This window comes from Myodes glareolus, chromosome 2 (genome assembly GCF_982192425.1).
Source record: "Myodes glareolus chromosome 2, mMyoGla1.1, whole genome shotgun sequence".
Classification (NCBI taxonomy): Eukaryota; Metazoa; Chordata; class Mammalia; order Rodentia; family Cricetidae; genus Myodes; species Myodes glareolus.
The window spans coordinates 110,787,896-110,802,351 of record NC_142027.1 but is presented as its reverse complement, the minus strand read 5'-3'; the positions used below and the strand labels follow the sequence as shown (position 1 = coordinate 110,802,351).

General features: G+C 49.7%; 1 protein-coding gene across 1 annotated transcript; it reads left to right on the top strand.

Annotated features, from left to right (window-relative positions):
• Window positions 1–1,750: 1,750 nt before the first annotated feature.
• On the top strand, window positions 1,751–13,060 carry Rhbdd2 (rhomboid domain containing 2). The gene is made up of 4 exons (XM_048433845.3): window positions 1,751–1,983; window positions 5,442–5,849; window positions 8,481–8,631; window positions 11,895–13,060. The coding sequence occupies exons 1-4, from the start codon at window positions 1,806–1,808 to the stop codon at window positions 12,241–12,243; spliced, it is 1,086 nt and encodes a 361-aa protein (XP_048289802.1). The 5' UTR covers window positions 1,751–1,805; the 3' UTR covers window positions 12,244–13,060.
• Window positions 13,061–14,456: the final 1,396 nt, after the last annotated feature.

Sequence of the window (14,456 nt, the reverse complement as noted above, 5' to 3'; positions counted from 1 at the left end):
GAACCACCAGACGTCACAGTCATTACAGCTGATCGGACTGAGAATGCAGTTCAGTTCAGTTTGGTTGAGCCCCTAGGTTCAAGCCCCAGTACGGCATAAATTGAGGGAGCTGCCTAAAATCCTGGCACACTGGAGGTAGAGGACCAGGTCAGACTCACTTTGGTTACAGAGTGAGTCCAGGTCAGCCTGGGCTACATAATTTGGTCTTTAAAAGCAGGAGGGGGGAGGCTCTCAAGGCCCTCCCCCTCCCTGAGGAGCTACTTGTAGGGTAAAAGGGCCAGCAAAGAAACCCACCCTGACTGAAACCAGAGCCAGTGAAAGGAACCCACCCCAACCATAAAACCAGAACTAAAGAAACACACCTTGACCCTGAAATCAGAGCCAAAAGGCTAAAGGGGGTCAGTGAAAGAAACACAGTTTGGCCCTGAAACAAGAGCCAAATCTGCCTCTGACCAACTGAGCATGAAACCAACCAATCCCTGAGCAGGAAAACCAACCAATCCCTGAGCACGAAATCTAGCCAATCTGAGGTTTTCCAAGCTCAAGAGAATTGAAATCTGACCATTTCCCGCCCTGAAGATTCTCCCCCCCTGGAAAAACTCCGCCCCTAAGAAGCTCTATATAAGCCCTGTGCCTGTTCAGATTGTTGCTGCCTTTTCCACCATAGCAAAAACAGATTTTCCTAGACTCTTCCTTCCTAATAAATCTCTTGAATGAGGTTTGGGTGAGAAGTAGAGAAGTAACTTTTCACAGGAGCTGGAGCAGAGCAGAGCTGAGCAGGACTGGAACAGCTTTGCTGGGGAAACCCTCCCCTGCAGGGCCAGAGCTGTTACGGGGAGGGGGGGCCTGGGGGGCGGGGCGGGGGGGGGAGGATATCTTTCCCTGGGGCAGGGCTGTAAGCTACTGCCTTTGCAATGACTTTGTGATACTCCTGACCTCCAGGATCCCTTTCCATCCAAGCTGTAATGCTTACACTACTGGCAGTCAATGATTGCTGGAAGAGGAAGTGAAAACATTTTCTTCAGTGGTGTAGCTACTGATAAAGAGCCCGTGCTCCATAAATAGCCATCGCCCTGCTCCTGAAAGCAATTTTAATGAAACTCACAGGGTCACAAAAAGAAAAGAAAAGAAGAAAGAGAAAGAAATAAAGAAGGAAGGAAGGAAGAAAAGAAAGAAAGGAAGAAGGAAGGAAGCAGAAGGGAAACTGAGATGGGAAGACCAGAGTCTACACGACACGAGTCTTCAAGATGCCCGACAGTAAAGGCACGTGTGTATACACTTACACATACTCTCTCACAAATTAATAGCAAATAGCGTCTAAAAATAAAAAGGAGTAATAAGATGGCTCAGATGGTAAAGGTGCTTGCTGTTAAACCTAATAACCCAAATTCAAAGCCCAGGACCCACAGGTAGGAGACGACTCCTTTAAGTTGTCGTTCGTCCTCCATAGTGTGGCACACACATGCCCCTCGTCCACACTCAAACAAATAAACAGATGTAATTTACTTTAGAAAAATAAATAAGTGAAAAGAGAGAGAGTAGAAGGAAAGAAACTGAAGCCTGGGCAAGAATACTCCTGAGGAGGTAGTCTGTTTAGCCGCAGAGGGCGCGCTGAAACTACAACTCCCGGCTTCCTTTGGACCGGTAATGGCGGATGGCCCCACGGAATTGGTCCTTTCTCCATGGGGCGGGGCTTGACGAGAGGCCAGCTTTCCACTGTTGCCAGGAGAGACAGCCGCAGGGAGGCGGAAATTGCCGAGGCGGGCGGCGAGTGCCGAGGCGGCGCGCGGGACGGTCTGGCGGCCATGGCGGCCCCGGGACCCGCGAGTCGCTTCTGGTGCTCGTGTCCCGAGGTGCCCTCCGCCACATTCTTCACCGCCCTGCTCTCGCTGCTGGTGTCGGGGCCCCGCTTGTTCCTGCTGCAGCCACCTCTGGCACCGTCGGGGCTATCGCTGCGCTCCGAGGCCCTGCGCAACTGGCAAGGTGAGCAGCGACTGGGCAGGGATGACGCGCTTCCTCAGCCCGGGGACTTCATCGAATTCCTCACTGCCAGGCAGTCCCCAGCCTCAGTGCCCATCACTGTTCAACCCACTTGGGACTCCAGCATGTCTTGTCCAAAGCCTCATCATCATTTTCGCCAATTCCTTTCCTACCCAAAACTGCCCCTTGCATGTCACCCTAGATTCATTCATTCTCTGATCTCGAGGATGAATACTTTCCTTCGCTCCTCCGGTTTTATAAATACAGACCCCCATCTGCTGAAGGCCTGAACCCCTCAGGAACAAAACAAACGTCTCTCACCTTCATCGTGACAGTTGAACTTCGTCTCTTGTCACCCCTATGAATGGTTTTTCCTCCTGAGTCTAGAATTTTCTGCTGCGTATTTACTTTAATCCTGACTCTTAATTCCAGCTCACCGGAAGGAGGAAAGAGGCCGTCTTCTGCCCCTGGTAAAGTGCTTGTTTTCTCAGGGCAGAGAAATTTCTCAGACCAATTAAGTCTATAATCATCCTTTTTTCTAAAAGACAGGATTCCTAGTCTTTGTTTCTTTCTCATTCTTTCCTGGAAAATCCCGGTTGCTCCCAATGTAGCAGAAGCCTGTGCGTTCATCTCATGTACTCCATGTAATCCTCACAATGATTTTATGACAGGACATATTAAATTGCCTGTTTACCAGAAACTGAGGCTAAATACGGAGAATCCCAGAGCTAATGCATCATAGTATTGAGAAAGGAACCCAGCCTTTTGCTTTTAGTATGCTGTTTCAGAACTAAGGTTTGGGTAGATAATTCTCACGTCCTTATATAGATATAAACATCTGTGAGTCATTTAATTTGGGATCTGTGGGGTGATGGCACACGCCTTTAGTCTCAGCACTCGGAAGGCAGAGGCAGGCAAATCTGTGAGATCAAGGACAACCAGGACTGCACAGAGCAACCCTGTCTTGAGAAACAAGACTTCAATATGGGAAGTATCCAGCAAATAACGAAGGCTTCGAGAGATAGTCTAAGTAAGTGTTATGCTTAAAGCTGAAACTTCCCTTTGCGCTGGATACGTAAAGCATACGTAGCCCTTCTTTCAGTGAGCTGAAAGCCAGTCCAGATAAGGCACATACCCTCTTTCTTTTCTTTTCTTTTTCCTTTGAAACAGAGTCTTGCCATTTCTTTAGACCAGAATAACCAGAACTTACCATGTAACCCAGTCTGGCCTCAAGGCAATGATCCTCCTGCCTCAGCCTTCTGAGTACCAGGACAAAGACATCCTATGCTTACTTAACCCTATTTGTGTGGGTATGGGGTTCATGAACAGTTAGAGATATGGGACTCTATATATCGAAGGACTCGGGTTTGACCTGTTCTATCACAGTGAGGAAATTCAAGCTGTGAGGATATGGACTTTGGACTCAACTGAGCCCAGGCAACCTGGTTATGATAAAGCTAAGATCCCCTCCAAGTCTTAACACTCCTAAGAATGGCACTGTTGTTTGACCCACCTCTCTCATGTTAAGGTTTCACCCCACAGAGATAGGTAAGTACATTAGAGAGCCAGATGTGGTGGTGCACGCCTTTAACCCCAGCCCTGGGCAGGCAGAGGCAGGTAGGTGTATCTCTGAGTTTGAGGCTAGCTAGGGTTACATAGTGAATCCCTCTCTCAAATAATAAAGTACATTAGAGCTCTGTGAAGTAGCTCCGCAGGTAAAGGCACTTGCCACCAATCGTGATAACTGCAGTTTGATCCCCGGTAGAACTGACTCCTGCAGGTTTTCCTCCGAACTCCACAGGGGGACCATGGCATTCCCATGCACTCCCATATACCCACAAATAAATAAAAGATTAAGTTTTAAAAAATTGTGTATGTTAGCGATAACTTATGTTTAGAAAAAAAATAAAGGGAATAAACCAAATGGGATGGCAGGCACTTGTAGTCCCAGCACTCAGAGGCTGAGACAGAAAGATGGCAAGTTGCTGACCAGCAAAATAATAATAATAATAATAATAATAATACCAAGTGTGGTGACTTACACCTATAATCCCAGCCCTCAGGAAACAGGAGCCGGCCTGGTCTACATAGCAAGGTATAGGCCAGCCAGAGCTGCAGAGTGAGACCTTGTCTCACAACAGAGAAAGAAAAAAGGACGTTGCATCTTATGGCATATAAATCTTGGCTCTTAGAGAAGACTTCTCATTTCTGTATATTATTAATGATACCGTTACAGTCCTTCTAAACCACAAAATAATTCATGATTCCTTTTTTCTTCCCCTGAACAGCCTCTGTGGAAGGAGAGGCCAGAATCACAGATGAGGAGACGGGGCACACACTGTTAAGTGACACCCACTGAACAGCCTCTGTGGAAGGAGAGGCCAGAATCACAGATGAGGAGACGGGGCACACACTGTTAAGTGACACCCACTCAGTCACCCCTGAAGCTGTTCCAATTAATTAACCCTCAGACTGCCCGGTGAGGTAGGTCAGTAGTAAAGTCTGAAATCGGAGGGCTGGAGAGATGGCTTAGCAGTTCAGAGAGCTTGCTTCAGCCCGGCGGTGCGGGCACATGCCTTTAATCCCAGCACTCAGGAGGTAGAGGCAGGTGGATCTCTGTGTGTTCAGGGCCAGCCTGGTCTGCAAAGCTAGTTCCAGGACAGGCTCCAAAGCTACAGAGAAACCCTGTCTTGAAAAATCAAAAAGAGAGAGAGAGAGCTTGCTGCACTTGCAGAGGAGCCAAGTCTGGTTCCCAGCACTCCACATGGGGCAGCTCACAACTGCCTGTACCTCCAGCTCCAGGGCTCCAACACCCTCTACTGACCTCCACAGGTACCTGCACACAGGTGGCATATGCAGATTCACAAAAATAAAAATAAATCTTTGGAAGAAAGCCTAAAGCAATGTTATAAAGAGTTCAACGAGTTCAGGAAAGGCTGTCTTTTTTACACATTGAAGTTGGTCTTGACAATCTTTGCTCCAGGGCCAAGAAAGAATGGAAGCTACATTATATGTTCATGTTTTGAATCACGAGAATTGCTCCTGCTAAGCCCAGCTCTAGGACCAGAAGGAACGGAGGTTATATGATATGCTTACGCCTTGAACGGCAGGCACTACTGTCACTTTCCTGTTCTGTTTTTTGTTGTTTTATTGTTGAGACAGGCTCCCATGTAGATCATGCTGGCTTCAGACTCACAGAGGCGCCGAGAATGACCCTGAACTCCTGATCTTCCTGTCTCTACCTCCTGAGTGCTGGGCTCCTAGGTGTGCACCACCACTTCCTATGTGTGGTATATGTGGTGCTAGGAATGGAACCCAGGACTTTGTGCACACTCGGCAAGCACCCTACCTACTGGGTTCCAGCTCCAGCTTCAAGGCTCCCTCCTCAAGCTGGTTTGGGGCCTGGTTGCCCCTCGTTTGAACAGCACTGCATTGGAACGTTAACCCAAACCCATCTTTAGTTTACAGGCTGGTGACTTACATCTTCGTCTACGAGAACCCAGTCTCCCTGCTCTGTGGTGCCATCATCATCTGGCGCTTTGCTGGCAACTTCGAGAGGACCGTGGGCACCGTCCGCCATTGCTTCTTCACCTTCATCTTTACCGTCTTCTCCGCCATCATCTACCTGTCATTCGAGTCGGTGTCATCGCTGTCCAAGCTGGGTGAGGTGGAGGATGCCAGAGGGTTCACCCCCGTGGCTTTTGCCATGCTGGGAGTCACCTCAGTCCGCTCTCGGATGAGGCGGGCCCTCGTGTTTGGCGTGGTGGTGCCTTCCGTCCTGGTGCCGTGGCTGCTGCTGTGTGCCTCCTGGCTCATTCCTCAGACCTCCTTCCTCAGCAATGTCTCTGGCCTTTTGATCGGCCTATCATGTATCCTTCCTGGAAGGGAGCTACAGAGTGAGGCTACACCAGAGTGCAAACTCACTTGGGGGTGTGGGGTGTCAGGTGCACAGTCGCAGGCTCCTACACAAGCAATCTGGTTTTGGAAAACCTGGGAGTCTTGGGCAGTTCTCCCCATCCCTGGATCAGAACTCATCTGGAAAAATTGAGTATGGTTGCCTGCCCAGGTCAACTCACCACAGCCGGTTAGCAGTTTAAGCTTAACTATACGGGCCTGCCTTTTTTCCCTTGGACACTAAGGTGCAGTCTACTCAACTAACTTGAGTGTGAAGTTTCACTGGACGAGGGCCAGGGAGACGGCTTTGTCAGTAAAGCATCCGTGCAAGCGTGAGGACACAAGTCGTGGCCTTGGGACTTCCACTCTGATCCCGTGCTTCGGAGGTGGAGATGGGTCAATCCCTAAGGCTCACTGACCCACCAGCCAAGCCTAGCTTGGTCAATTCCAGATCAATTGAGAGACCCCAGTTCCTGAGACCAGTCTGGCCTCTGATCTTCACACACAGCACTCACACATTGGAGAAGTATGAGATGCCCTCCATGCAGAGATGTTCGTGGACCGGTTAAGAGAGAGACCTGGCCTTGTTGATAGTTTTTCTATTTTTGCTGGGTTAAGAGTATCGAGCTCAGGGCATTGTACATGATTGACAGACGCTCTACCACTGAGATACATCCCAGTCCTTAATTTTCTTTCTTCTCAGAGAGAAAGGGATTGTAACAGGGTCTTGCTATATGGCCCAGGCTAGCCTCAAACTCAAGATCCATCTCAGTTTCCTGAGTGCTAGGATTACTATCACTCACCACCGCACCTGGCTCCACACCCCCGATATCTGTTTCTAGGTGTGCACTTCCTTCCTCCCTTCCTTCTTTCTTTGATTTATTTTTGTCTGTGGGTAAGTCTGTGGATGTGTGCACCTACATGCTGGCACTTGAGGATGCAGAAGAGGTTGTCAAGTCCCCAGGAACTGGAGTTACAAGTGGTGGTGATGCTGGGAACTGAACTTGGGTCCTCTAGAAGAGCAATTTGCTCTCTTAACTATGAAGCCATCTTTATGTCCCCCGCCCTCAAGAGGTGACTCACTGTATAGCCTGGATGGCCTGGAACTCGACCGTGCAGATCAGGCCGGCCTCAAACTCACAGAAATCTTCCTGTCGCCCCCTCCTGAGTGCTGGGATTGAAGGTGTAGGGTGTGTGCCCACACCAGCCTGCCTCTTGTGTATTTTTGAGATCGGGTCAGCACAGTTGGACCTGGAGCTGACTGAGCCGGAAGATGGAAGTCAGTCCTCCAGCTTCAGGAGTATCAGGGGTTAGCGCCTGATTATTACCAAAACCATCCATTTGAGACAGGGCTGAGGATCCAACGTAGGCCCTCTGCTACGTCAGCCTACTCAAGGCCCCACTGAGCTCCATGGCCAACTTTACCCTTCTCTGGCTTTTATAAGGGATTGAGCTCCCTAATTAGGAATACCGAGATCCAGAATACTTCAAAATCTGCAGAGTTTTGAGCATTAACACAACACAAGTGGGATATTCTGCCCTGACCTGACTATAATCGAAGTAAGAACATGGATGCACCCAGAATACTGTGTATAGTCACCTCAGGCTGTGTGAGGTACCCAGGAAACATAAACATGATATTCAGATAACCTTGTAAGCCGTGAGATATTTCACTCAAACTATTTTGGATAAGGAATGTTCAACCTGTACTTACCCTTTGGTGCAGGCATAAACTAGTTGGCTTAATATTTGCTGAAGGGCTAGTAAGATGTCCTGATGGGTAAGTGATTGCTGGCAAACCTGACAGCTTGAGTTCCACCCCTGGGACCTCCGTGGTTGATTTCAAATCCATAAAGTTGTACTTCAACACCCCTCCCCCCGCCACACACACGCTGCATGTACACACATACAGAATATTTGTGTAATAAGTATTTGTTGAAGGGTATATGAAACAGGCTTTGTAGCTATGCAGACAGTGATAAAGACTATATGCGGAAAATGCTTCCAGAGAAGCCGCAATGAAAGTTGCCATGGTGGTGCATGCCCCATAACCCCAGCACTAGGAGTTTGAGGGAGGAAGTGTTTTAAGATCGAGACCAGACCAGGCTATGTACATCTTCCTCCTCCTCAACAAAAAGCCATGTGAAGTTCAGTTGGCACACTGAGGCAGAAAACCTTTGATCTGGAGCAAAAGTCTAGGAGCATGCCGGTCTCTGCTTTGTATTAAGACTGGCTTGTAAACCAGCTGCGGTGGCGGAGCCGATGGTAGTGACAGTGGTGGTGCACGCCTTTAATTCCAGCTCTCAGGAGGCAGAGGCAGGTGGATCTCTGAGTTCAAGATCAGCCTGGTCTACAGAGCTACATAGAGACCCCTGTCTCAAAAAGCCAAAAAGGAAAGAAAAGAATGGTTGTGATTGACGGCCGTGTTTGGAAGGCCCAGGAGGTGCATGTGAACTCTCATGTGCACCACACATGGCATTGTTCCTGTGTATGTGTGAGGTGCGCGGATAGGACTGCTCAGCTCTCTGCAGGGGCTGGGGCCTCAAAGGGCATATCAGCTACCTCTGCCCTGCTGCCTTCAATTTTCCTTAATACACCCACCCCAGACGGCCTCACCTACTGCTACTCCCTTGACCTCTCGGAGCGAGTAGCCCTGAAGCTTGATCAGAAGTTCCCCTTCAGTGTCATGAGGAGGATCCCCCTGTTCAAGTACGTCTCAGGTTCTTCTGCTGAAAGAAGAGCCGCCCAGAGCCGGAAGTAAGTGGGTAATCCCTCGCCTTTGTGTTGTATGGTTGGTTTCGGTGCTGGGTGTGGACCCAAGGCCTTGCCCATGCTAGTCGGTCGCTCTGTCACTGTGTTGCCACCAACTCTGCCTTTGTGGGATTTTTTTGTTTGTTAGTTTGTTTTTTGAGTCATAGAAAGTCAGGGTTGGCTTTGAACTTGGGAGGCTCTTGTCAGTTCCTCTCAGATACCAGGCTGTAGATATTAATCCCACTGCCAGTTTCCAAGAGCAACTGTAGAGCCGGTAAAGGGTGAGGTTCATCTTAGCTGTGTCATCTTGGAGGATAAAGGAAGAGGGGAACACAGTTTCTGAGCTCTATGCAGCTAAGGATTGTAGTTCTGTTTCATCAGTAGAGCCCAGAATCCCCCAGTGAGGGGCTGGGATGTGGCTCAGTGGTAGAGCCCCTGCCTAGAATCCCCCAGTGAGGGGCTGGGCTATGACTCAGGGTAGAACACTTATCTAATCTTGGGAGGCCCTGAGTTCTGCATTGCAAGTAAGGAAAGAAAATCCGTGCACAAATCCCTTCTGCACACTGCTGCGTGTGGAAGGAACCGAGTGTGAGTGGGCAGAACCGGACACTCAAATGCGATTTCAAGTGACTTGTGGAGAGATAATAGTCTTACTGTGACAGTTGCCATGCCTACACAGTCTGCTCAGTAGGTGACAGGGCAGGAAGACCTGAAAGGAGTTTCTTGTCTCCCCCAGAGGACACTTTCTTGGCTCACCAACAAGAACAGGTGAGGTTTTTTTTTTTTTTTTTCCAGTTCGGGCTCGTTTGTTCTTAAAAACTGCTAGACAAGCGGCTAGAACTATGGGTCTCACACCTTCTTTATGGAGGAGGCCAGAGAGGACATGTGTTCCCAGGTGGCAGTCCAGGGACGAGCCTGCTGTGGCGCCTTTCCCTTAGGACCTCTGCCAGTTGTGTTCTTTCCAGCTGTGTTCCTCAGAGACTCTACAATCCTAGCACAATCACCCGGGAAGGGCATGGTGAGAAGTGAGGAGCCTGCATGGCTGGGGTGCTGTCCCCCCACTCCCAGAGTCTGCAGCAAGCTTTGTTTAGCTGAAGTAGTTAGATTTGGGTTTGGGTTCTGTGCTGTTTAGTGTGTGTGTGTGTGTGTGTCTGTGTGTCCCAAAATGACCCTGAACTTCTGATGCCACGGCCTCCTCTCAGTGCTGGGGATTACAGGCGAGCACCCCACGCCCAGTTTATGTAGTGCTCAGGCCGGAAGCAAGGCTTGGTCCTGCCTGTAATCTCAGCATTTGGGAGGCTGAGACAGGAGGATTTGGAGTTGGAGACCAGTCTGAGCTACAGAATAAAGCCCCACTTCAGCTCACCACATCTGAAGAAGCCAAGGGCTGTGGACAGCTCAGAGATAGTGTGCCTAGCATGCAAGAGTCTCCTAGCAACTTGACAGGCCTGAGAGGTACAAACTAACCCCTCACGGAGTACCCAGTGTGACAGCAGTGGAGTGGGGTCACAAACCCCAACTCACACACTAATGATGAATGGAGCTGCTCTTGGGACCCAGAAAAAGAGTTCTGATCTGAGTTACACTTGCCCACTGGGAAGCTCTGTCACCTGTGCCAGGTTTGGACAGATGTGGGATGGGTAGGGCTTTGTGTTCCTTCTCTGTTCCTCACGTGGCAGGTGGTTGTGGGTTGCCAAGACTGCAGGTATCAGAACAGAACATGATGTTTCAGGTGTCCTGACAGAGTCACCAAGAGCATTACAGCAAGACACGTGTGTTTATTTTAGTCAGCTGCCATGTGGGTTGTTTTGTCTCTGATTGCTCTTGTTTGGAAAGTTGGTTTGGCATAGAGTTTGGGTGGTTTGTTATAATAAAAATAGAGACAGTTTATTAAAAACAAGAGAAGAGGCCAGCAAGCTAGCTTAGTGGACAAGGACATCTGCCACCAAGTCTGAGGACCAGAGGTGCGTCCCTGGGGACCCTCGGGGTAGAAGAAAAGAACTGGCTCCTGGAAGTTCTCTGACACACACACACACACATACACACACCAGCCACACCTACATATACCTACCACACACACACACACACACATACACACACCAGCCACACCTACATATACCTACCACACACACACACACACACGCAATTACACACACCAGCCACGCCTACATATACTTACCACACACACACATACACAAACCACACACATACCACACACACATAAATGGAAAATCATTTTAACAAGAAGATAATGTAATGTACATCTTGAATTCCCAGCACGAGGGAGACAGGAACAGGCAAAACCCTATGAGTGTGAGACCAGCCTGTTTTACATAGAGAGTTCTAGGCTGGCCAAGACTTTAGTGAGATCCTGTCTCAAAATAAATAAATAAAGAAAGAAAGGAAGGAAGGAAGGAAGGAAGGAAGGAAGGAAGGAAGGAAGGAAAGGAAGAAAGGAAGAAAGGAAGAAAGGAAGAAAGGAAGAAAGGAAGAAAGGAAAATGCTCCCAGAGGCAGGAGTGGAGTCGTGAGCTGGGGCTGGAATCCGGGCTTGCTTGGCACATACTAAGCAGGTGCGCCACTGAGCCACAGCCCAGCCCAGCCCAGCCCAGCCCTGTATTTTCTTGTGTGTTTACCGATCTAGTTGGTGGCATGGGACCTAAAAATGAGGGGGACTAAAGTCTTGCGCAATAGCCAGCTTTATTAGAGCAACAGACAGTTTATACCCTACGGTTAGGACGCGTCACGTGAATAAGGTGTTCCTCAGTCACGAGGACAAGCCGCCCACAGTATAGAAGCACATGATTAGCAACAGCTGATGTGAGCTCACTCACAGCCCTACACCTGGGAGAGCGTGCAGACACATTCCAAGAACAGCTCTGTTTGGAAGACACTGAGGGCGCAAGACTCTTCTTTTTCAGAGTTTTCTCCCAAGCACTCAGAACGCTCATGCGACTCCATTCCCAGACTGTGTTTCCACGTGTACAGTCTTACCGAGTCCACATGAACCCCTAGATTTGATCCTGAGCACTGGGGGGGTGGGGGCGTGGTGGCTCCTGCCTGTAACCCAAATGTTCAAGGTCATTCTTAGCTACATCGAGGAAGCCTGAGCTACTCGAAGCTCTGCCCCGTTCCCCTCCAAATGGATCTCTCTCTTCCCCTGAAACTTAGTGCTGGCTATGACTCCATCCCTGCTCTTACCTCAGGAAATGACGTGGTGTGCCTTGTCACTGCAACAGAATGATTGTCTCCTCTCTTATTCCTTTCCAGGCTGAACCCTGCACCTGGCTCCTACCCCACACAGAGTTGCCACCCTCATCTAACTCCAAGTCACCCTGTCACCCAGATGCAGCATGCGAGTGGCCAGAAACTGGCCTCCTGGCCTCCCGGACACATGCCCAGCCTCCCTCCATACCAGCCTGCTTCTGGCCTGTGTTATGTGCAGAACCACTTTGGTCCTAACTCCAGTGCCTCCAGTGTGTACCCAGCTTCTGCAGGGACCTCCCAGGGTGTACAGCCTCCCTCCCCTATCAGCTGTCCTGGCACTGTGTATTCTGGGGCTCTGGGCACCCCAGGGGCTACAGGCTCCAAGGAGTCTTCCAAGGTTGCCATGCCCTAGCCAGTCTGCAGAGAAGGCTCCTACACGTTGGGCAGAGAAAGGTCCTATCTGAGTGAGGAATTGCTTAAGGATTATCTGTTGAAGGGCATGCTGGTCTGTCATCCCAGCTGCTTGGGAGGTTGAAGTCAGTAGATCCAAAGATCAAGGTCTGTCTGGGCTCCAGAACAAGTTCAAGGCCAGCCTAGGCTATGTATAACAAAACTGTCTCAAAATTAATAAAAATGGCTGGAACTGGGGCACTTTGGTAGAATGCTTACCTAGCATAGTCCTCAGCTCCACCCCTCCCCACAAAAAAGATTATTTATGAAATACCTCTATGTGCCAGCTCTATTGAGTACTTTGATAAATGTCCCTGTATATCTGTGTCGTTTACCCTCAAGGCAGCTCTAGAAAGTAAAGTTTACTGACCCAGCTTTCAGACACAGGAAATAAAACAGCGTAGATGGACGTGCCTGTAAGCGCAACTATGGTCAAGGCAGGATCAGACATTGACGGTCACCCCAGCTACACAGTGGGTCTGAAGCCAGCCACTGGGCTGCATGAGAAGTCAGACGTTCTGGGGTCCCCTGGAGTCTTAGGTTTCTTGGTTCCTAACCCAGTGTCCCGAGCATGAGAAAGTACGGCTGTCGTTAACTGCCAGGGACTTGCTGGTCCTACCGTCCCATCCTGCTCAGTGCCTGTGAGTCCTTGTACAGTCTGTAACCCGTCTTCCCCCTGCAGCCGTCCTGACTTCTGCCAGACTGTGATGACCCGCAGCAGCGTGCTGGTGGTCCACCCTGTGAGTTACCTTTGTATAAAACCAGCCTCCAGCCTGCCAGTGATGCGTTGCCCTTCTGTTGTCAGTCTGGGTGGGTTGTGACTTGATCAACAGGAACAGGGCGTTGTCAAAAGGATCACATTGAGTCTACACACAGCCTGTGCTCAGGGGTCAGCGGTAAAGACCTGATACAGGAAGTGGGTGGAAAAGACGCAGTAGAACGTTGACCAACCCAGAGGTGGGTACAACAAGGGGCTAGCCTGGGTATGCTAGTGAGATTGTCTCTAAAGTCTGGGTTTTGTTTCTCTGTTTTTGAATAAAAATAAGCTGGGGCATGGTGGCACATGCCTCTAATCTCGGTGCTTGGGAAGCAGAGGCAGTGGATCTCTGAACTTAAAGCCTGCCTCATCTACATACATAGTTCCAGGACATCCAAGGCTACATAGTGAGACCTTATCTCTAAAAATAAAAGTTGTATTTGGTAGTACCAGCTTTTAAGACTTGGGAGGCACGGCACTTAGGTAGATCTCTGAGGTCAGCCTGGTCTATCTGACCATTTCTAGGGCTGGGGGTATGACTCAGTGGTAGAGTGCCTGCCTAGTGTACAGGTGGCCCTGAGTTCCATCTCCAGGACTCGGGGTGGGGGAGATAATTTCCTGATCCCAAGTCCACCCCTCCAGAGAGGGTAGTTTGAAAAGGGCACATTCAAGCATCCAAGCAAACGGATGTCAGCACGGCTTGACTGAAGATGGAGCTACCTGATCTGGATTAGGAAATTGAGTTCACAGCCAAGAAACCAGGTGCTCAGGTGGCATCTAGGCTTCAGACACAGCTAGATCTGATGGGACCTGGGACTTTGGACTCCAGTCATACCTGGCATTTTACTTGTAGTGGCACCTTCCAAGTACAGACGTGTGCTCTTAGGCATGGTCCCTCCACACCAGATCCAGAAATGGGTGTGATGGATACTGACTCTTAGTATGGATAGGTTTGTGTGTTCCTGGTTTCTCCGGCCTTCCTACCTAGGGTGGCTCACTGGCTAGAGCTGCAAATGCCAAGCACCCTGGTTCCCTTACAGCGAGGCTGTCAGAATTGTCGGGTCATCCTGTATCCCCCAGCCCCTGACTTTATTGATGAACTCCAGGGATGCAGAGGAATCGATAGCACACAACAGTAGAGCAGGACTCCAGCTTCCTACACCAACTACCTCACGTTGACTTGCTGCCCCTAGATCTCTGTTCCCTGAGCATCTCCATGACCTGAAACCAGTGCACAGGCGACCTGGAGCTAGGCCAGAGTGGAACCAGAGCTTGCCTGCTTTGTAAACAGCCTTTTCCCTGCAAATCTACCTCCCTTGGGGATCTGAGCTGGAATTTCATAGAATGAACTCGGTCCCAAAGCATGACCTGCCTGGTGGGGGGTGGGGGTGCAGGGTTTTCAGTCTGGCCTGAACTAT